Source organism: Leopardus geoffroyi, chromosome D1 (assembly GCF_018350155.1).
Source record: "Leopardus geoffroyi isolate Oge1 chromosome D1, O.geoffroyi_Oge1_pat1.0, whole genome shotgun sequence".
In the NCBI taxonomy this organism is placed as follows: Eukaryota; Metazoa; Chordata; class Mammalia; order Carnivora; family Felidae; genus Leopardus; species Leopardus geoffroyi.
In genome coordinates this window covers 78,265,819-78,288,568 of record NC_059329.1, presented here as the reverse complement: position 1 = coordinate 78,288,568, position 22,750 = coordinate 78,265,819, and the positions used below count along the sequence as shown (strand labels likewise).

At 37.1% G+C, this 22,750-nt stretch overlaps 1 protein-coding gene across 5 annotated transcripts in view; it reads right to left on the bottom strand.

Annotated features, from left to right (window-relative positions):
• Nucleotides 1-22,750, bottom strand: part of GAS2 (growth arrest specific 2) — a 131,313-nt gene that overhangs the window by 42,029 nt on the left and 66,534 nt on the right. For all 5 annotated transcript variants that reach the window (XM_045484796.1, XM_045484793.1, XM_045484795.1 and 2 more), the window contains exons 6-7: nucleotides 15,979-16,120; nucleotides 8,579-8,686 (exon numbers count right to left, since the gene is read on the bottom strand). In XM_045484796.1, coding sequence (XP_045340752.1) covers nucleotides 8,579-8,686; nucleotides 15,979-16,120 — 250 coding nt within the window. The remainder of the gene's footprint in view (nucleotides 1-8,578; nucleotides 8,687-15,978; nucleotides 16,121-22,750) is intronic.

The window sequence follows — 22,750 nt, the reverse complement described above, 5'->3', positions numbered from 1 at the left end:
CGGAAAGATAGTACTTCATCAGCTAAAATTTTACAGCAATGGTTAATCACTATTTTGCATTCATCCAAGATCTATGCCTTTCTCAGAAAAAAAAAAAGGTGAAGAGGACTTATTAACATTTGCAAAGTCCTTTGAGAGATGTATTACCAAATTGTAAATTATATCCATGTTATTAGCCCAGCCTCACTGAACATGAATAAGTTACAAACAAATGAAAGTGTTTTTAATGGAGCAAAACTATTATAAAAAATAATTTAAAATCTGAAATTAAAGTGTTTGGATACATTTTTCATGCCGTTGCTTGCTTTTCCCGAATTAGCATTCAGTTTTGAGGCAGTTGGGCAAAGAAAGGGATCCAATTTTAAAACATTCACTTTCTAATAACAGCCATGTTTCTCTCACCATGGATTAGAGCACTATGAATGCTGCCTGAGATTTTACATCTATCAGAGGCAAAAATGGCCATATTTTTTCATAGAAGTGAGTATAAGCCATTAGACAGTTTTGAAATCATAACCACTGCTCCCATAAATTGCTAAATGAGATGAAGGGTTTATATTCGTGTTACTCAAAACATGAATTTTTAACATTCAGCTGCTGAGTAATGGCTGTTTGTGCAATGTTTCCACTAAGATAAATGAAAGTTTTATTTTCCCTGCCAGTTGTTTAAAACTCCTTTGCATTTTTACACAACAGCCCATTTTTCATTACCAGGAAAGGTATGCAATTGGAACCATGCTACTTTTTACTCACAGTAAATCAATATGTGTCATAAGAGCAGAAAAGAAACTAATATCCCTCGCTATCATTGGACCTTCCCTTAGAGCTAGTCCCAGAAGATACTGCCAGGTTGGGTTGCTATAGTAACAGAGCTCTTGTGCCTCTCTTGCTTGGTTTGTTACAGTGAATTGATCTTTATCACACAGGTATAAACCTGAAGACTTTTTATGGTAAATAAGAAATTACAAAGAATCAATAACAAGGTGTTTGACCTTTCCATTGATCTGAGATGATTTAATTCAAAAGTAGTATTAAGAAGGTAACTCCCTAAGATTTCAAATTCCTTTGCTGATTTCCAATTAAATTATTCATTGTCTTTTCTTTAGGCTCCTTAAGCAGTCCCATTTCTTAAAATGTGGGGGAAAAATGCCTTGACCCATTAGAGTGTTAGCATGGAACCTCATACGATTTTACCCAGCTGTGAAGGTCTGGTATAAAAATGTCTTGAAATGATATTAATCTACTTTAAAAATATCTACAATTAGCAAGAAGATTCAACAACACCCTACTGGCAATACAGAAGAATTAAATTCTGACTTCTATAAAAAAAATCACAGTGCAGAAAATATATTTTGTAATACATAGAGTTCTACTTTGTTTTGCCTAATCAACAAGATAGGCTATATAAAGCGTTTAGAACAGCATCTGTCATACAAGTAAACACCTAATCCTAATAAATATTATTATAATTTTTATCACTATCATAATACAGTCAAACACATTATATCCCTTTCTATACAGTAGGCACTACTGATTATGCAACTGTAATGACCTTTTCAATCCAAATATTTTTAAAGTAAAGATGATATAAGGAATACACTACTATGTGGTTGAGCCTTAAATATATTATAAGAAGCTGCAGGTCCTTTTTAGAGGACCAGCCTTGTGGAATAGCATACTTGTATTTGATGGACATGCCCTAGGGAGACAGCTTCGAGAGGAGTGTAGTATTATGTGTTTGGGAGGTGGGACTTCAAATTGTTTATCATACTACCTACTTGAGACCTTAAAGTCCCTAAGACTTTGTATTTTCATCTGTAACAAAAAGATAAAAGCAATTTCAAAACCAGCTGTGAGATGGAGAGAATCTAGTGAGGCAATATATACAAGGCACCTGCTGAAATGGCTGCTATAAATGATACTTGTTACATTTTAGCCCTCTTTCCTTTAAAGATTTTCCAGTCATTCCTTATGTCATAATTTCCAAATGGAACTTGAAAGTAAAAATGAGCATAAATTCAGTATTTCTTAGCAGTACTTCAATATATATGGGTTGCAACTCTGGCAAATGGTAGAAAACTTTCATTTCAATAGAATTCTATGTTACAAATTATTTTTCTTAATTTGCTTCAGTTGATAATGTCTTCCCCGAAGTATGTTTTCATGACCTCCTATCCCAGGATGATGCGATGCTGGGAGTGAGGGAGGTTGGGGGGGGGGGTGGGGAATGCGGGGGGCGGGGCGGGAGGGGAAGGGCTGGAGAGAGAAACTTTCCATGGTGGCATACATTTTAGAAAATGTTAAATAGTACATCTCACTGTAGGAATTAATAGATCATATGAGTATATTTAACCCTTGGAGAAATCCCAGATAATCTCAGATAAAAAAAAAATTAGTACTGCTTTGTGGTAAAGAGTGTAAATTTGGGAGTTAGGCCTGTGAATGCCACTTTTATCTCTCATGAGCTTATCAGTCTGAGAAGTTATTCAACCTCCATGTTTCAGTTTCCTCATCTGTAAAGTAAGAATGGCAACAGTATGTTCCATCAGGAGGAGAGGTTAAAATGAGATCTACCATGTGCGCAGACAGAGGCCAATAGAGTCAGTTCAATAAAAGGAGTCCTGTTTAAACTCTTTAGCGTGATAACTGGTCTTTACAAATAATATCTTTTTTTTTTTTAATTTTTTTTTCAACGTTTATTTATTTTTGGGACAGAGAGAGACAGAGCATGAATGGGGGAGGGACAGAGAGAGGGAGACACAGAATCGGAAACAGGCTCCAGGCTCTGAGCCATCAGCCCAGAGCCTGACGCGGGGCTCGAACTCACGGACCGCGAGATCGTGACCTGGCTGAAGTCGGACGCTTAACCGACTGCGCCACCCAGGCGCCCCTTACAAATAATATCTTTGAACATCTTCTGGAGCTGTTTTTCCTTGGAACACTCTTTGAACAATGCTAAAGTACGATGTTAAGAGTAGTGACAAAGTGTAATTAAGGAGAAGACTATTCAGCATATTAGTGCCCAAATCAAGTAGCACACACAAAAAAAGTCAACTACCTCACAACACGTGATTCCGCTGGCTTCTATTTTTTGCCAGAGACTCCTACAACCAGGACATTAGAGCAACTATGTGGTGTAAAGGTCTTACCCCAGGGATGTTCTACTCATTAGAGCCATTTACGCTTATTTCATGCATTGGCAGAGATCAGTTTATCATATTGGACCATTTGCATGTCACTGAAAGTTGAGCCTTAAAAGGAAAGGGGTATCAAATGATTAAAGCTTTAATGACTGAGAGAGAGAAAACTGAGTGTATGGCTCACTGATGGCATCTGCAACGAGAAGGGACATTATTCAGATGTTTGCATGTTTGCTAGTGCTAACCCAAAACAATCTGAGCCGGTTTTCCAAATGGAGATATAAAACAGAAAAGGAGGTGAATAAAAGGTGAGAGCTTCATCCAAGGAAACAATATGCTGCAAGTATACAGCAAAATGTGAAGTCCTCCCTCATCTAAATAACACCACAATTCCAATAAACCTCTGTACCCTTTTTCAGAAGATGGGAAGCTTAGCCAGTGACCAGAAAAATGAGCAGTCAGCTAATTAACCTGATGCCTTTTACAAGTCTCTTTAGTTATTCTCAAACTTGCAACGGTAACAGGTTGCTGATTTTTCTTCTTCTAAAGAGTTCATATTTTTAATGTCATCATCGGAAATAAATGCAGAACAACAACAAAGAAGCTCACTCATAATTCTATGCCCTCAACAATTAAAAACTTTTGAATTATTTCTCTTCTCTTCAAGACTTAATCAGGATTATATATAATTTCTATATTATGTATATAATATATAAATATTTATATAATATGTAAGTATTTCTCAGAGATATTTTATATGTGAGTACGGTTTCAAAATCTGGATTTTTTTCTACTTAACATTGTATCTTCAGTATTTCCCCACAATGATACACAAAAGTTTCCAAAATGATCATTTCTAGTATCTGAATGGTTATATTTTTCCATCATCAGACATGCAAATTATTTCTAATTGTGTTGTTGTACAACAAATCTCTTCCTTCACGTAGTGGTTTCTTTCCTTTAGATTAGAGGTTTCAAGTTTCAGCACACATCAGAATTACCCGGAGGGCGTGTTAAAACAGATGGCTAGCTGCCACTCCAGGTGAGGCCCAAGAATTTGCGATTCCACCAACTTTCTAGATGATGCCGATGCTGCTTATCTGGGACATCACTTTTTTTTTTTTTTTTTTTTTTAGTGTAGTCTTTCTTTTTTTTAAAAAAGCAAGCTCTATGCTCAACATGGGGCTTGAACTCATGACTCCAAGATCAAGAGTTGCATGCTCTACTGACTGAGCCAACCATGCACCCCGCAGGGAGATCACTTTAAAAGTTACTATCATTTATATAGAATATTATCATCATTGAATTGGGACTGACAAATTGAATAGTACATTTTCATGGCATCGAAGAAATATTTCGGGAAACCCTTCCTACAAGCTTATACAGATTTATATTGGCACCTGACTTCTTGATACTGGAAGCCTGTGTAGAAACCAAGTAACTGAATGAACGAAAACACTGGAAAATGTGCATGTTTCTCATCCTCAAAATCACAACTTTAGGCCTCAGATCCATGTATTTATATTCCAGAGATACATAGCATGGCCAAATGGTAACATCCAAACATCTGCCACCACAGAAGTCAACAAGGAGCTTTTTGGCATCGTTGTCCAATTTCAAGTCAGTGAAACATAACTGAAATACCTCGGAGGAGAGAAAGCACTTAGCTTGCTTGTCCACCAGATAGTTCAAAAACAATGTCACCCACTGGAAGATGTAAGGCAAAAATCTGGCTTCAAGAAATTGTTTTTACATTTAGAAACAAGAGCATCGTGACTTTGTCAGGGGACTACTTGCATGCTTGCCTAAAAGACACAGTCAAAAATCTCAGACATTCTTTATATTTGGGTAGAAATTAGTCTCTCAACCTTAAATGAAGATATATATGTGTATAAACAAACATGCCCACATAAGCATACAGATGTGTGTACATAAGTACACATGCATAGCCAGATATGCAAAGTAGTTATTCATACCCTGCTTTCTAGAAACTCACAGATAAGACATATGCTTAGCAAAGACAACATCTGTCAAAAATGTCTTCTGAGCTCTTTCTCTCTAATCTGCAAACATTCTTGTGTTTTTCATTCTGATTTTTTCTTATTATATCTTTTTGAATGTATAAGGAGAAGTTGCGTTCATATACATAATAATCATAAAACCATATGTAGGTAAGGCGACTGGGTGTTGTCAACAAACCTTGAAATCAGTTAGCAATGAACTTGTTAACTCTGGCTTATGTTGAGACGCGTAGATCAAGAGTAAATGTACGAGGTACAGACTTATTCAGAGAATCTTGTATTTATGACTTTCTAAGGGGTAGAAAGTCCATGTTTTGGCAATTGTATTACCTTTAAGTAAATGCTAAGTCAACAGTCTTAACAGACCTAAATGACTCTAAATTGCTCTTTGGATGAACAAGTTCACTATGGCCATATGAAAATACTGCTGCTCTCAGGATGGACAGAACACTAGGGGATAAATGATAATATACCATGTATATTTCACCGTTTGTACATGTTACATAATAATATGCATAAATGTATTGACTTATAATGTAGTAAATATGACCATACCTTGCAGCCTCAAAAGAGATACGGCAAAGTTTAAAATATGCTCATGTAAAAAGTGCAAAAATAAAATCCACAGAACTGCAATTCAGGGACAGGGAGGCAATCCCCCCTAGTGTGTTTGAGATTTTGACTCTAGGCACTTAGTACTTAATCCTGGTGTTCAGAGCAACTTAAAGTTAAGATGTTAGCAGCAACAACCAATTGATCATTTGAAAACCAATACCCTAGGTATTTTTGAGTAGTAACTGTCAGCTCCTTACAATAAGTGAGTGCAAAATGACAATCAATTAAATATGGTCTGCGCCACAAATCAAAAAGTATTAGCCAAAGTGCATACACATCAATGAGACTTTTTTAGCTCGTGAATTCAGTGTAGAAGAAGAAATAGGGAGACAGCATATAATGAAAGGTGGGTATAGTCTTCATGTGAAATTTCAGCTCCTAGACGTAACAGAATGGGAGGTAAAGGGAAAGCAGAGACAAGGAGAGGGGTGTTTTTAAAATCAACTTACTCCATGGTGGGGGTGGGGTGAAGAATAGACTCCTAGCAAGCTGAGGGATAAGAATTTCAACAAATACGTATTAATATAATTTCCTTTTTTGGCAAACAGTTTTAGCTTCCAATTTATGCAATGATAGTAAGTTTCCTTTTAAAAGGATTTGAAAAAAGATGGGCCAATTTTAAAGTGAAACCTGTTGTAAAAAAAAAAAAAAAACAGTATAAATTACCTGTGGACGTTGCAAAAAGAGAAAGGGGAGGACTATGGGTCATTATAACACCGTTCTACAGCACTTGTCATAGCTGAGTGATGCCCTAACTTGCGGGGCCAGTCAGGGAATGACCATATTCCAGTTAACCCTCTTAGTGCGCTTGGAACATCAAAAGCATGAAACTGAATGTGTGCGATATGTTCTGCTTTGTTAACTGATATTAAATTCAAACACTATCACTCAGGACTTGGAGGCAACTGTTTTCAGTAAAGCAAATCTCAATACCTCTAGAAACAAGCCATGAAAAGATTTCACTTGAAAGGAAACCATTTTCTGAACACAAAAACAGAGCATCAAAAAATACCTTATCTGTCCAATATGATATAAATTCAGGTTATTTATAAACGTGGGTATTAAATTCTTAGACCACTGACTCAATATGGATGACCAGACAGAAATAGACATATGTGATATATATTTTTGCCTAAAGATATTGGGTTACATTATAGGGAAAAGCATCTAATTTACTGATCATGTGTTTGTTAACATTTCTAAATAAATGAAGCCCTATGTTTTGATTCCAGACACTAAGGCCTAATGTTCTCAAGAAGCATGAGTTTCAATTGAGAAAGATCAACCTAGTCAAATGTAAACACATTTGCTAAATCCTTATTTTTTAATGTACTAAAGCAAAAGAAGGCAGCTTGGCAAAAATAAACATGTATGTAATCTTTGTAATAAGGAATTAGAAAACAATAAGCAATTACTAAGGCAACTGTCTATCTGGGCGAGGACATTCTTGCAGATTTGTTCTCAAACCTCTAATGGTCACATATCATTATATTTTTTTCATTGCCATTACAAAGCAAAATAGCAATTACTAGCTGGAAGTTTTTTAAAAAATCAATAACATGGCTCTAAAATTAGATTAAAATACAAAATGATTGACATTATTTTTGAGGACTAATTATGATTAAACTTTTCTTCTAATTATATGCTGTAGAGCCTTAAAAAATTCTCATGTGAATAATTTTCAGTCAAAAGTTGAAATTAAGAAAACTTTACAGTGACAAAATTACTACTGGGTCATCACTGACTTTGAGTATTGTTAGGAATTTTCATTGATGGTACTTGATGTACACATTCATTCTGCTCTACAAAACAGAATAACAAGCAAGATACTTCAACTTATTCAAACAAGAGAATACAGTTCCTCTGAATCATAACCTCTGTTCTTTAGGAAATGACTAAAAATATGGTAGAAAAATACTTATGAATTGCAGATTTCTAGGTATATGTCAGTACTATATTTTCATCTTCTCGTTTTTGAAAAGAAGAATCTTGGTCTTAGGAAAAGTCACAAACTTATTTTGAGATTAAATGATTTTGATTATTAACAAAACAGATCAAATGAAAGGCATGAAATGTTACTTTGAGCCCCTAGTAACAGCCTCAAACCTCTTGTGGTATCTAGTCAGATTTTTCACTAGTAAAATGGACATTAATGATTGTAAATGATTGTAAAACGGACAGAGACCACCAGAACATTCATTGGCACACATCCACATTTCTTTATTCTAACCCAGAACACTAAGTGAGAAATGGCAGTCACTATTTAACCATGCCATTGGAATGAGCTTTCATTCTTCTCGCTCTGGTTCATTACCCAAACTTCTGAACCCAAATCATGTTCAAATCATTTGAAAGTTACCAGAACCAATAGGAGGATCATGTTCTAAACTTGGAATATGGAAGACTAGGACAGAACACTATTTCTATTTCCCATGGGGATGGGAGGCAGAGGTCGGTGGATAGTGGTGGTGGTGGGGGTTAGTTCCTTTGAAACTAAATGTGTAAACAGAAAAGGAATTTGATTTTTCTTTTTCTCATTCTACTCGATCTCTATGATCTGTTTGGTGTGTGTGTTTGTATCGATGTAAAAAGAGAAAGATAGTTCTATTTATTTAGCCCTCAGTAGTAATTATGTATAATACATTTAAAAACATGTTCATACCTGGTATCTTCCAATCCAACTGTAAACACCATAAGGGAAGTTCTTGCTTAGTTACAGGTCATATTTCCCCTATAACCACCAACTCAAGCCCTGAATATTTTCATAAAGGACAAGATACCAAGTAAAAAGTAAAACTTTACCCTAATGAAGAGGATCTTTTCTCCCACTCGGTATCTTCCTTGGGAGAGCCTCTCCACACAGAATTTGTTCGGGCATTTGCAAGGAGGATCTTCAGAAATTCGCTTCACCTGAAAGAGAAAAGCAAGCAAGTTCATTTTCCTTCATCAGGTTCCATTTAGATTGATTTGTTCCATGGGTTCAAAGGCCCTGGACCATTAATGTTTTCAAATTTGTTCTATATTAAACTATGGACATGATATGAGCACAGAAATATCACATTACACCCTAACTATGTAAAAGTCAGGCCCTGAAGGCATTTTCTGAAGGCCAAATAACTGCACTAAGGCAGAAGTTGGATGATGACAATAATAATGATGCTGGAGGATAATGATGAGCAAATCCCTTGGCAGTGGAGGAATAATGAGTAAGGTTCTCACTGGGGAGAATTAAAAAGATAGTGTACATCCGGTTGCCAAGATAAATAGATTGAAAGCTAGAACAGAATGTATGCTAACAGAGTAAAATTTCCTTACTATAATTGTGATGATATTAATTTTACCATTTTAAAAATAAATGAGAATTAAATTATTATTTTTAAAAAATGAACCCATTGTTTCATATTATTTTGAACTCTAAGATTTCCTTTAGGAAGTTGTCTCTATTTCACCCAGAGTCACTCAGAAATTCACCCGCCTCAGTAAACCTCACCTACCAAAACCTATTTGTGTAGCAGTATCTTACAATTTACATGTTATAGAATTCATGTCTGAATATCGGAGTCCATCTCTATTTTCTCTATCTCGCTACTCTTTAAAAAATACATAATCTAAGTGATATGCACACAACACTTATAAACAGTTGTGGCTCTTAGACGATAATGGATAGTCCATGATTTAAAAAAAATGTTTTTTTAATGTTTATTTTTGAGAGAGAGAGACAGCATGAGCAGGGGAGGGGCAGAGAGAGAGGAAGACACACAATGTGAAGCAGGCTTCAGGCTCTGAGCTGTCTGCACAGAGCCCAATGCGGGGCTCGAACTCACGAACTGTGAGATCATCACCTGAGCCGAAGCCAGATGCTTAACCAACTGAGCCACGCAGGTGCCCCTGGATAGTCCAAGATTTTAGGAACAAGTTTATACTTATGTTTTCCTTGACTGGGAAGATGCCATGCTGTATCTCATAACTGTCCTCTCTCCAACTAACCAACCAAACAAACAAACCAGAACAATAATTTCCTGTGTTTTGAGCCAAGGTCACCATGGAAGAAAGAAAAGAAAGGCTGCCATGTGCCGCCTGCATTTGAGAAGCTAGATAGAACAAATTTAGATTCTAAAGGAATTCACTTGGGCTCCCCTCACCCAAATTCTTTCTACCACAAAGATATGGTTCCTGGAGCTTTGTCATTTTACATTTATTTATTTTGAGAGAGAAAGAGTACAAGCAAGGGAGGGTCAGAGAGAGAGGGAGAGAGAGAAAATCCCAAGCAGGCTCTGCACTGACAGTATAGAGCCCAATGCAAGGGTTGAACTCAAGAACTATGAGATCATGACCTGAGCCAAAACCAAGAGTCAGACACCTAACCGACTGAGCCACAGAGGTGCCCCAGGAGTTTTTTCATTAAAGAAACTCAAATAGTCCCTCAACTCAATGTCTGACTTTAATCAGCCTTCCACTAGGTAAAAACCACGGGAAGAGTGACACACGAACACACGTGCATGTTGGTGTGAAGGACTCAAACAGCTTGGTTTCCCTAGAATAAGAGAGGTTTTAGAAAGAATGGAAACATAAGACACTAGAGGGAAAACCAGAAAGGGTGGAGGAATCCTGAAGCAAAACTTACCTTAAGAACTATATAATATGCCTCAGTGAAGACCTATAAAGAATTAACACTATTGCTGAGGGAAAGAGAATCAACCTCAGGATGTATGTTTTCATCAGCCCCCTCCAGAATCCCTGATGTTACCAACATACAAACCTATAACTCTTGGTACTTATTTTTACCATAGCAAATTGTTTCTCAGTTATTGGTTAACCTTAATGTCTCTTTGCTTGATTGTGAGTTTCATTGGGTTAAGATAATATCTCATTACAGTTTTAACTTCTTGAAATAAAGCATGATGCCTTAATGGAATATGTGTTCAATAAATGCATATTGAATAATAAATGAATGGTAAATAAGACATGTACCTATATAGGACACAGGGGGAAATTAATGCAATAAATCAAGACTGGATTCAAAGAATAGTAGAAATGGTTTTCACTGAAAAATGAGGAAGCTACCTAACAATCATTAAGTTAGTGATTGGGCCATGTCTTTGAGTTATGAATTTTTTGTACTGTGTAAAACTTGGCTCACAGCTATATACACCCACCCACCCCAGTATTAAGAGAACTCTGCCCCTAGGGATTTTTTTGAAGGGATATTCTTGAACAAGATGGCAATTATCGAACAAGAAGTACAAAAATTGGGTAATATACAAGTGTCATTCCCTTCCATAATGAGGAACCACATTCTGGGGTATGGAGGTGTCAATGAACATAGGCTGTTTTCAGAGTCCCTCTATGTGCATCTCTTTCTATACATGTTTCTTAAAATGTGTTTAAAATAAAGATGTATACATAGTACAACTACATATAAATTATGTTGAATTGATACCACTGCTAATTTATACCATAACTTTTCACCCCAATAAGGGCTTCCCTAAGAAAGGAAGCAAGGAAAGAAGGGAGAGATGAAAAGAAGGGAGGGAGGGAGAAGGACTTTGGCCATCCAGAAGAAAATCAGGCAGTAAGCATTGTAAAAACACATGGCCCAAACTTTAGGAGAGCCATACTTGGCACAGCTTCACTGCCACATAGTAACTGGACAAAACAGTAGACTGCTGTCCAAGTGGTTCCTCTGCTAAGACAATACAATCACAATTATATATAGAAAGTATTTCCGCCTTGAAATGTTCTTATACAAAACAAAGAAACTATTGGGATGAAATGAAGTAAAACACAAGGAACATTTTCTCAAGTGACCTGCCCTTCTCCAATGCCTTCCTAGCTTTGAAAATGGACTTGTTTTTTTTAAACCAAGGGCTTTTTTGTAGTTGTGTGAGGGGTGGAGGCAGAAATGGAAGAGACAAGGCCAGACTGTGGGTAGTGGAAATATATTGTTAAGTCAACAGTTACTGATGACATCTGTGCTTCTAATATTACCTTGGGATAAGTCAGTCTGGCAGGTGTTCTGTTTTTGGCCAGGAACCCAGCCAATTTTCTGCTGAAATAGGATTTCAAGAGGAGCCTGATTACTCAGAATTATACTATCTCTCATCCCCAGACTGAGGAAGTTGATGGAGAAGAGGAAGAAAGTAAGAATGGTTTCTTAGAACTGTATTCAATTCATTGTGTGGGAATGCGCTCACCATGAGGGAAGGCAAACAGAGAACTCAACCTAACCCCACTGTTTTATCACAGCTGATTCCCTCTATCAGGACATCTGGAGAATATATTCATCTGAATGGACTCCACTGTGTTTCTCTGATGATATCTTGATTAAAGAAGGTGGCACGGATTATCTGCATAAAGGTCACCAATTTTTTTTTTTTCAATTTTCCACAATTTCTCAAAAGAAATGTGAGGAAACATTGAAAGTTTCAAACTGGCAGTTATTGCTGGAACTGTTCATTGGAATATGATATCTTAGCACAGGTCAGCTTCTCTTTCTTTTTCTTTACTCTTTTCTCTTCTCTCTCCCCGCTTTTTTCTTCTTTTGCTCCCCGTCTCTCTTCTCCTTCCTTTCCTTTTTTTTTTAGTAAAATAATAACTTTTCCAGAGTAAAAATAGCCAATATTATTAAATAAACACAGGGACTTTGCAAGCAATTTCTATCTTATACCTTATTCTACAGTGCATTCTGCAGTTCATGACTTTCAACTCCCCAATGGCTATATATGCCTTACATACAGTGAAGCAGTTGCCATAGGAACTCTATCTATTTGACATATGAAGCTCGGATTTAAACCATTAGTGAATCTCAGATTATTTTTTGTCTTTGTTCCACTGTCCCTGAAATAAAATACGCCAATGAGAAACTATCACTTAAGCAGAATGTGAATATTTCAACGCAATTTCCCCAATGTAGCATGAAGGAGACTGTAAGAGACTCCTGTGGCCAAATAAGTTTGGAAAATTCCAGATTAAACAAGACCGTATTATAGAACTCACTACTGCCTTTGACATGCCAAAGAGCACTGCCAAACTCCAGATAGGGACTGTAGTAAGCTGCATTTCTCAAACTAACATAACCATAGAATTGTTTTCCCCATGGGGCATCTGGCAGTGTGTTTGATTAAACATTATTTGAGAAAGGCTGGTTTAAAGACTTTTAAAACATAGTATTCTAGCTGGCAACAATACAGAAATATCCACTTTACACATTTCCTACATTCAGTTAAAACCCCTTAACTAAATAGATGGTTATGTTCCCAAACTCCATTTGGTAAATGTTAAAGGGTGTTTAAAGCTCTTCTGAAATCCCCTTCTTTGTTTGCAGTGGAGTGAGCAGAGCCTGGAGTAGAGAGAACCACCACAGAGTGACAATCTGGCCATCTTAAAGACAGTGCCCATCTCATTCTACTCAGCTGGAATATTGGCAAAACTTTTCAAAAGTCCCTTTCATACTTATTGTACCACCTTCTCCCTCCTGTCATTGTTCTCCTCTACTCAAGATGAGGATGATCACACACTGGACAAGCTGGTGAAAAAAATGGACCCTTTCTGGCTACTTCTCCCAGATTCATGTAAATGGCTTCAAGTGGCAATGTCTCCACCCTCTGCAAAGCTACAGCACGGTTGAGTAGTACACATATCCCCAGAACACATGGCTTTTCTTCATAAATAGAAAAAAAGGCAGAAGCTTTTTTAAACGTTTATTACCTACGTTGTTAATTTACCCAGTGTGATAGAGATGAATAAAATATGGTCCTGTCCCTGAGAATGAGAATTACACCCAGAGAAGAATGGGCATTTATGCCCAATAAGGCACATCCCTCATTAAATATACACAAAACTTTGGGGGCATCAAGGACTAATTTGTCCATTTTGCCTGGGATAAGAGATGCCAACAAAGTTTACAGGAGGCTGTGCAAACTGAATTTTAAAAGATGAAAGAGTTCTTAAATGAACATTCAAAGGGTGAGTAAGCAGAATTCTGGTGAGGAAAGCAAGTGAGGAAAAACAGAATATAAAATTTCCTTAGAAATTTGGGATTAGCAGACCTGCTTACAATGGATATGTCAGAATGCAAGAATAAGTCCAGAGGATAAAAAGTCAAGGAAAGACAAAATGGGCCAGAACATGGAGGGCTCATGTAGCATATAAATGAGTTTGGGCATTACCTTGGAATGTCACAGGGAACCCTATATAATTTTAATCAAGTCTGAGTTGCATTTTTTGCTAATCATTCTGGTAGCAATAATGTCCAGGGGAGAAAATTATAAGAACAGAACAGTAAACAGTATCAAACACCAGAAAGTGGTCTCATAATTTGAGAACTAAAAAAAAAATTCATTTGGTTCAGAAATTTACTCATTAAAAGTCTAAGCATTGACTTGGCCAGAACTCTACATATAACGCATTGGAGAAAGTGAACAGAGGTCACAGCTAAGACAAAAAGGGGGGAAAAAAATCATGCGCAGTAGCCCCAGAGAAACACTTTATAAGAAAGACTAAAGGAACATCTTACTCTAAAATAAGTTGAATCCAAGAAGTATAGCTAGGAAAGGAAAAAAAAATGTTCTCATCATTTTATAAATAACACACCATTATCTACTATTCATACAATATTTTATTTAATTTCCTTTATTTCTAATAAAAATGATAATTATGAGAAGCAAGCAAGGCATGTGACCAAACCTAAAAACAGTCCTGTGGTTATAAAATCCTTTTAGATGGCATTGTATTAACATGCCCTGCTTAGTCTTTTTTTTTTTTTTTTAATTTTTTTTTCAACGTTTTTATTTATTTTTGGGACAGAGAGAGACAGAGCATGAACGGGGGAGGGGCAGAGAGAGAGGCAGACACAGAATCGGAAACAGGCTCCAGGCTCTGAGCCATCAGCCCAGAGCCCGACGCGGGGCTCGAACTCCTGGACCGCGAGATCGTGACCTGGCTGAAGTCGGACGCTTAACCGACTGCGCCACCCAGGCGCCCCAACCCTGCTTAGTCTTTAATTCCTGAGTGGATTGAGCAAAAAAAAACTCAATTAAATTGGTATTGGCTAAGATACCCTGACAAGCTAAGGTGAAGCTTGTTGCCCTTAGAAATGGAAATTCTCAATCTGTCAAACTGTTGCCCTTCTGCTTATCTGAATCTGCAATATAGGCCATTGTGTCACATGGGGAAAAGCAAAAGATGAGGCAATGTGTCTGCAGCCTATAGTGTCAGTCAGCCATTTTCCCAGCTCTTTGCAGCTCAGACCCTAGAGAAGGAAACCAAGCTATGGGCCAGCACTGCTTTGCAGTCCTGCCTAGCCCACATAACTGCTTGTTGCTAGTTTCTAAAGACTTTGCCCATGTCGGAGACATACTTCAGTCTCACATCCCTAAGGTAACCAGTTTTTTGAAAAGTTGCATCAGTACTTTTTAGATTTGCACTCAAATTAGATGTGCTGGGAGATGAATGCTTGCACATCATCAAACACGCTTCCTATAACCAAAAGCTACTTTTAACAGACAACAGAGGTAGCCAGAGCATTTTAATTCATCCAGTTTGCGGTTACTCCCAGAATCTGTTTTGTGTGATTATGAGGGTATAATGAAACTATTCCCTAATCTGCCAAAGACTGTGACTCTGGGACTTTGCTAAGTAGAAGGGTGGGGACCCCAGACAGTTCGCAAAACCCGGTTGGGATCTAAGCTCCTCTCCCCTCAGCAGGTGAGTCAACCCCAAAGTTTCAGCTTCTTCAACAAGAAACGCATCCTCTGATAACAACAGCGCTTGAAAAACAATGATGGATCCTCACCCTTAGCAGGCAGGCACCAAAGCGCCATTATGTTCCCTGTGGTATGTTTGTGTTCTCTTCTTTAACAAACCTCAAGATCTCATGCCTCAGGCTCCTTATCTGTGAAATGAAGAACCGTGAACCAAAACTATCGAGGCTGAACTGTTTGCAAAGGTAACTTTTAGGAAGCCAACTTAATTAGCCTACAATTTTAGATACTGCTCAGTAGAATTAAGTGATACTTTATTGCAAATGACTGGCTCAGTTTTGAATCACAGATTAGCTACTTCAACTGTTGTAGGACTACAAACTTTTTCATAGGATTTCAAAATGAATTTCAAAGGTTAGACTGATAAGAAATTATACAGAATGAGTTCTGAAGTTCAAAAAAGACAAAGTGCTAGTAAGAAGTCCAACCAATTCTACTTACTGCATCATCCAGTAAGTTGCCCGTACTCTTTTTTCCAGAAGACTTTGATGAAGGAGAAGGTGAAGGAGAAGGGGCAGAAAGTGTTTCTTCTTGTTCAATCTCTTTTTCCAATTTTATCAAACCAGGAGGTTCCACACCATACCTTTTAAAAGACACCAGATCAATACACATGCATAACTTATAAAGACAGACTTGCCATATGTTACGTTTGATCATGAACTGCATAGGACCAAATTGCCGACTTTAAAACTAACTTTCTCTGGCATTGAAATGGTAAGTTCTTAAATTGGCATCCTTTAAAGCAGGAAAAAACACATAGATCTGATTTAGATATATGTATCTATAGATGTGTGTTTTGAAGATATAGGTCTGTAAATAAAGATACACACACATACACACTTATGTTTAGATATGTATACACACACACTAATAGACATCTGACATATCAAGAATAAAAATACCCCATGTAATATATTGAGGCAATAACATGAATTAGCATGTAAAGTTTAGTCTTCAGCTTTTAGATTTACTAGCTTTGAGATTAATGTTATAACTGAATTTCTATTTTGAACACAAACTTGTTAAAGACAAAAATAGCAATCCCCAAGGTAAACATCCTTATTCGCTGCTAATTGTACAACTCCTATGAGCCCAGAACAATGTACTATGGGTTATACTGTGTCATATGTTACACTCTTAAAAACAACACAAGGAGGAGCACTTGGGTGGTTCATTTGGCTAAGCGTCTGACTTCGGCTCAGGTCATAATCTCGTGGTTCATGAGTTGGAGCCCAGTATCGGGCTCTGTGCTGACAGCTCAGAGCCTGGAGCCTGCTTCACATTCTGTGTCTCCCGCTCTCTGCCCCTCCCCCGCTCATGCTCTGTCTCTCTCTGGCTCTCTGGCTCTCTCTCTCTCAAAAATAAAACAAAGTAACATTTAATAAAATTTAAAAAACAGGGGCACCTGGGGGGCTCAGTCAGCTAAGCATCTGACTCTTGGTTTTGGCTCAGGTCATGATCTCACAGGTGTGGGACGGAGCCCTGTATCAGGCTCTGTGCTAATAGTGTGGAGCCTGCTTGGGATTCTCTGCCTCCCTCTCTCCCTGCCCCTCCCTCACTTGTGCTGTCTCTCAAAATAAATGTCTCTCAAAATAAATAAATAAGCAAAAAAATTAAAAACAACATAATGAAAGCATATATAGGGGTATGGTGAAAGAAAATGAATAGGGAGGAAATAGAGTAGCAATTTAAAATAATAATATATTAAAAATTCTGTGTTATAAATTATCAGTGCCATAGGAGTTCAAGGAAAACAGAGATGTAGTTGTTATCAGCATTCTTATCTCCCATAATTATATTTTTCTTAGGCTAAATTTAAAATTGGTTTGGTTTCTTAAATGCATATCAGTTTATTTAGGTGGAGAAGACCAAAGATAATTCCAGAATTTGGGAGTTGTGAAGGACCTTTGGGATCATCTAGTTATACTCTTACATTTTTACAGAATAACAATCCAGACAGGGTACAGAACTAGCTAGGAGCAAGACAAGAAAATCCAAATTTTTTGAGTGCAGGGCTGAGCCTCTTTTTCTCTGAGATTTTAATCAGGTGACTACATGGAGAGGAAAGGAGAGGGGGGAAAAAAGGAGAGAAAAAAAAGAAAGAAAGAAGAGGAAAAAGTCCCTTGGAAATATTAAAAAATTGGTTACTAATAACCTACAAAGTAAATAATCTATATAGAGAGACTATGTAGAAGGTATGTCTACTACTTAGTATGAATAGTATATTAAAAAGATCATTAAATGCAAAAGCTTAGATTATTGTCCTAACAGCTTGTTACCTTAACTAACATCATCACATGTGTTCAGTACATACTTGTAAAGGAAGCAATTTCTCCACTCTCGATGTTTTGTTCTGTTGAGGGTGTTCAGTTAGTTTAATTCCTGGCCTCTCTCTTTCATTACTCACTCTTCTCCATCAAGATGAAGGAATTTATCAAATTGTAAAATCTAAGAATCAACTGAGCATGCTTGACTCAGTTCCCCCTTCTTCTAGGGAAGAGGCTGCCTTCAAAAAGGCCCCATTGGAAAACTCCACCTTCGGGGCACTTGGGTGGCTCAGTCGGTAAGTGTCCGACTTCAGCTCAGGTCATGATCTTGAGATTCATGAGTTCGAACCCCATGTCGGGCTCTGTGCTGACAGCTCGGAGCCTGGAGCCTGCTTCGGATTCTGTGTCTCCCTCTCTCTCTGCTCCTCCCCCACTCACACTCTGTCTCTCTTTCAAAAATAAATAAACATTAAAAAAAAATTTTTTAAAGAAAACTCCACCCTGACTCATCTTTGTAATTAGGTAGTTAAACCGGCCAACTTCTGGAGGTCAGTTAAAGATGCTGAGCATGCCTGTCAACAATGGATCTTATCAGTAATAAAGGTGATATTTGATGTTCCATTTGCAACGCTCTTATTTCAATTTCTGATTTTTTTCAGAATTTAGAGGCTGAGGATGTATGATGTGTCAGAGGCTCTTTGAAAGCTGAAAACCTGGAATTTAGTACAAAACAGTTTAAGCTGCCACAACTCAACCGAACAATAGCCGTTTGGGGAAATGTCTCTAATGAACATAATAATTTTTAGTTACATAAATCATTAGCTAAAAGACCTAGGCACCATTTACTGCATTTTTAATGTTTTACATATATTATTCAGTTCATGGGACATAAGGACAGCATGCACTAGCCTGCAAATCTGTAACAGTGGAGCCCACAGTCTGATTCACAGCATCCCCAGGAGCTGGCATAGATCTTGGCACACAGCAGGTACTCAATAGCTACTAAGTGAATGAAAAAAAAAAAACACCTCATAGTGTCATATAACAATGATTGGGGTTCCAAATATGAATGTGGTTTCATTATTCTGGATCTTTAATTGCCTATCACTGTAATAAAACATGTCAATAGTAAGTGCATAGAAATGATTTACCAAAAGTTTTTCCAGATTTAAAACCCCGTCCAAAACCAACCCAAATACATCTTTTGTTTTTCCTTTCTGCTACTTCATTAATTACACTGAACCCAACCCAGCATCTCATTACTGTTGACAAGTACCAACAACACTCACGTGGAGATTTGTGTATCATTTTTCCCTGAGGTAGACTTGAGCTAACTGTGCCATTGACCTATTCTTTAAATTTAGCAAGTCACTTAACCTCTGGAAGTCTGTTTTCTATCAGGAAAGTAGAAATGAAAATGGCCTGCCCTAGAGGTCCTATGGAACAGTGCAGGGAGGGAGGGAGAATGCTGGAAAAACAACTACTGCTGACCATCTTTAATGTATCCAGCACATTTGGGCATCTTGACGTACATTATTTCTGAGGCTCCTTTTAAGTTCAATGGAAAATGGAAATTCTGACTCCTGCGTTTTAATAATGTCAGAAGGAATTTTAAAGGAGTATCCATTATATGCTCGGTACAGGGTCTAATACATGGCATAGCCTCTGAAAATGTGTTGGTAATTGACATATCAAAAGTTGTACCACTAGGAAACTGCAGCACTAAGGTACTTTGGGCAAAGCTTTTGAAAAATATATTACACCACCAGATGAAATATGTAACAGCCTGAATACTAAGATGTAAAGTAGTATTATCACTACTGTTTATATTATTACTATTGTTTGTATCCTTTACAAAAGAACTTATTACAGGCTTTCTTTATACCAGTTTCAACAGCAGAAAATATCTCAGTGCTGGAGTGTCACACAGCAAGTTATAAATTCAGCTTTGCTACTACCTCACCCTTTTTAATCTCCCTGGATTTCTTTGAATTCTTAGTCCATCAAGGCATAAAATTGTGTTATGTTTTAATGTTCTTAAGACAATAACACAAACTGGGCAGTGAAGCTAGAGGAATTTAACACACTAGAATTCGCAGCCAACTAAAAGTCAGTCATAAGTAAAAGCATCATATTTCAAAGTACAAATTAAGCCAATTGGAAAATATGATTTCATTTGTAATTGTTGGTGGAATCAGGCCACCTTTCAGGAATAGGCTGCATAATTTCTTTCTTTCTTTCTTTCTTTCTTTCTTTCTTTCTTTCTTTCTTTCTTTCTTTCTTTCATTTCTTTCTCTTTCTCTCTTCCTTCCTTCCTCCCTTCCTCTTTTCCTTTTCTTCCTTTCCTCCCTCCCTCCCTCCCTCTTTCTCTCTCTCTCTTTTTCAAAGAAAAATAATAAAAAATATGTTACTAGAGTAACAACAGCCTTCACCATATCCGATACAAAGTAGACTTAGTTTGAATGAAGTTGGTAACAAAGTCTTATGTAGAAAACCTTGCCCTGGAGGCTTTTCTTTATCTGGGAATGTTGAAAATTAGCTCTGCCACTGAACATAGAAAATCAACACTAAGCTCCAAATCTCTGCTTATATTGGCTTTTAAATACTTCAAGCTGCCTAAGGTAGAGTCAGCTAGTCCCAAAATGCACACTTAAATACGGTTCATTGGCTTCCTGTCTGTCTGGAGATGTCAACAGGCTGTAAATCATGACATTCCCCTGGGGCTGGGGGCCCGCACCTGCAAGCCAACTTAGTCACCAAATAGGTCTTTTTTTTTCTACTCTCCAAAAGTCTGCTCCGTTCTGGTTTCCATGATTAATTCTATACCACTTCACATTTCTACTTTGCGAGGCTTTCACAAATCTATACTCTTTTGTATTCCTTTTTGGCTATAAGATTTTAGGGTTTTGGAAAAGAGAGTTTGTTGCTTTCCCACTGAATAAGGGTCAAACTAAAGACAGCAAGAAGGTTGAAGGCACAAAAATCTTCTGTATACTCCAGTTATAGAAGACGAGAGTGAGTAATGAAAGGGCAATGAATTTGGTTTTGTCTCATTGAAAAAACAATGCAAAGGGCTAGGAGAAGGCTCTTCTGGTTAAGGATTTTATCAAGAGGTTCTAGGAATGGTGTTTTTCTTTTTCTGGCACATGACACAATTTTTGAGATTAGTCTAGATGACATGGTTTAGCTTCCAAACTGAGCCCTGAATGAGAGAATTCATTCAAACTATTAACTAGACTAGAATTTTCAAACAAAAGACATCCGGGCCTATTTCACTAGAGTTAGGGGGAGACATTTTAAAAACTCCCCCTTTTTAGGGCAGATAAGTTTAGAGATAAATGAATAAGTTTATAGTTAACAGATAGTTTATAGGTTCTTGCAGTTTTGCCCATTTTTATTCTGTTTTGAAGTAATTTAAAGATAGATTTACATTTGGAAGGAAATTTCACCTACATGAACACATGTGATGTTCTTAGTAGTCAGAGTCAAGTGCTTTAATTAGGATGCATTAATTAATAAATTTTGTATAAGAGTATATTTACTTTAAGCAACATTTAATTAGGCCACGGATTGAAATAGGAGACTAATGAAAATATTCACCAAGTATGTTTCTTTCAAATGGTCATAAATTTTGTTCAAAATTAAGGAAGTACTCAAAAATAAAAATATAAAAAGCTCCACTAAGATATTAACTATTGATTATGGCCCCAAACCAAAATATATAAAAAAAAAAGTTCACTTTTAGCATAAAGCTAATCTTAACTCTGCAGTCTGTAAGAGGGTGAATTTACAGGAACATTTTTCAGCAATGAATATCAAAGCATTGTCATTAAAAAGATCTTTCAGTGTTTATTGACCTGTTTTTGCTGAGTGTTTTACTTTTCAAAAGAAAAACATGCATATTTTACACTCAGAAACTGACTTGGTTTCTGAAATATTAACAGTGGGATTTCACTCTCCAGTGATGATAGCTCTATTTAGCTGAAAATAAAAGGAAATTTTACCCATGAGAACAAAAATAAGTGGTCTCATTCTCCCATCTCAGAACTCAGAGAAGCCCAGCTCCAGTGGGGCTTAGCTGAGTGTTCCCAGGCAAAAGAACATGGCAGAGAATCAGAAGCATCCTGAGAATCATATCTGAAGTGATGTTGATGCTTTTAAGATAACATCTGTGTAATTTTAAGATGTAAGTGTTCACAATCAAATATAAAAAAAAGCATCATCTATCAGTGATTTTTTTAAATGCACACAAACTCACAAGATTGTACTAGAGACTTTGTTAGAGTCACAACTCATCTACTGTGTGTGCAAATTCATGTATTGACTTTTAAGAGCAAAACTGCCAGTTTTGGCTAAATCTGCCTTAACTCAATAATTTATGTAATCCTCTGTGGAGAAGTGGGGAGAGGAGGAAGCACAAAATAAAGATGTAGACATGGGTTTTAATACGTCTACAGAAAAATTTAGGAGTAAAATTAGATCACGTAGATGAATTTTCCTTTTTTTTTCCTTTAACTAATATGCTCCAACTTAGGGCTTAGGTAATGAGATTTGGGTTTATTGGGTTGTTGACTGTAAAACACAACTGACCTTCTATTAAAATAAAAATAAAAAGGTCTTCAAATGTGTGCAGATAAAATGTGCATACATTTATATTTATTTTTTTTATTTTTTTAATGTTTGTATTTATTTTTGAGAGAGAGAGAGACAGACAGACAGAGCACAAGCAAGGGAAGGGCAGAGAGAGAGAGGAAGACACAGAATATGTAGCAGGCTCCAGGCTCTGAGCTGTCAGCACACAGCCCGACGTGGGGCTCGAACTCACAAACCGGAGATCATGACCTGTGTGGAAGTCAGATGCTTAATCGACTGAGCCACCCAGGCGCCCTGTTTATACATTTATATTTTAAAGTTCAATCTATCCAGTTGGCATTCGACTGTTTTAC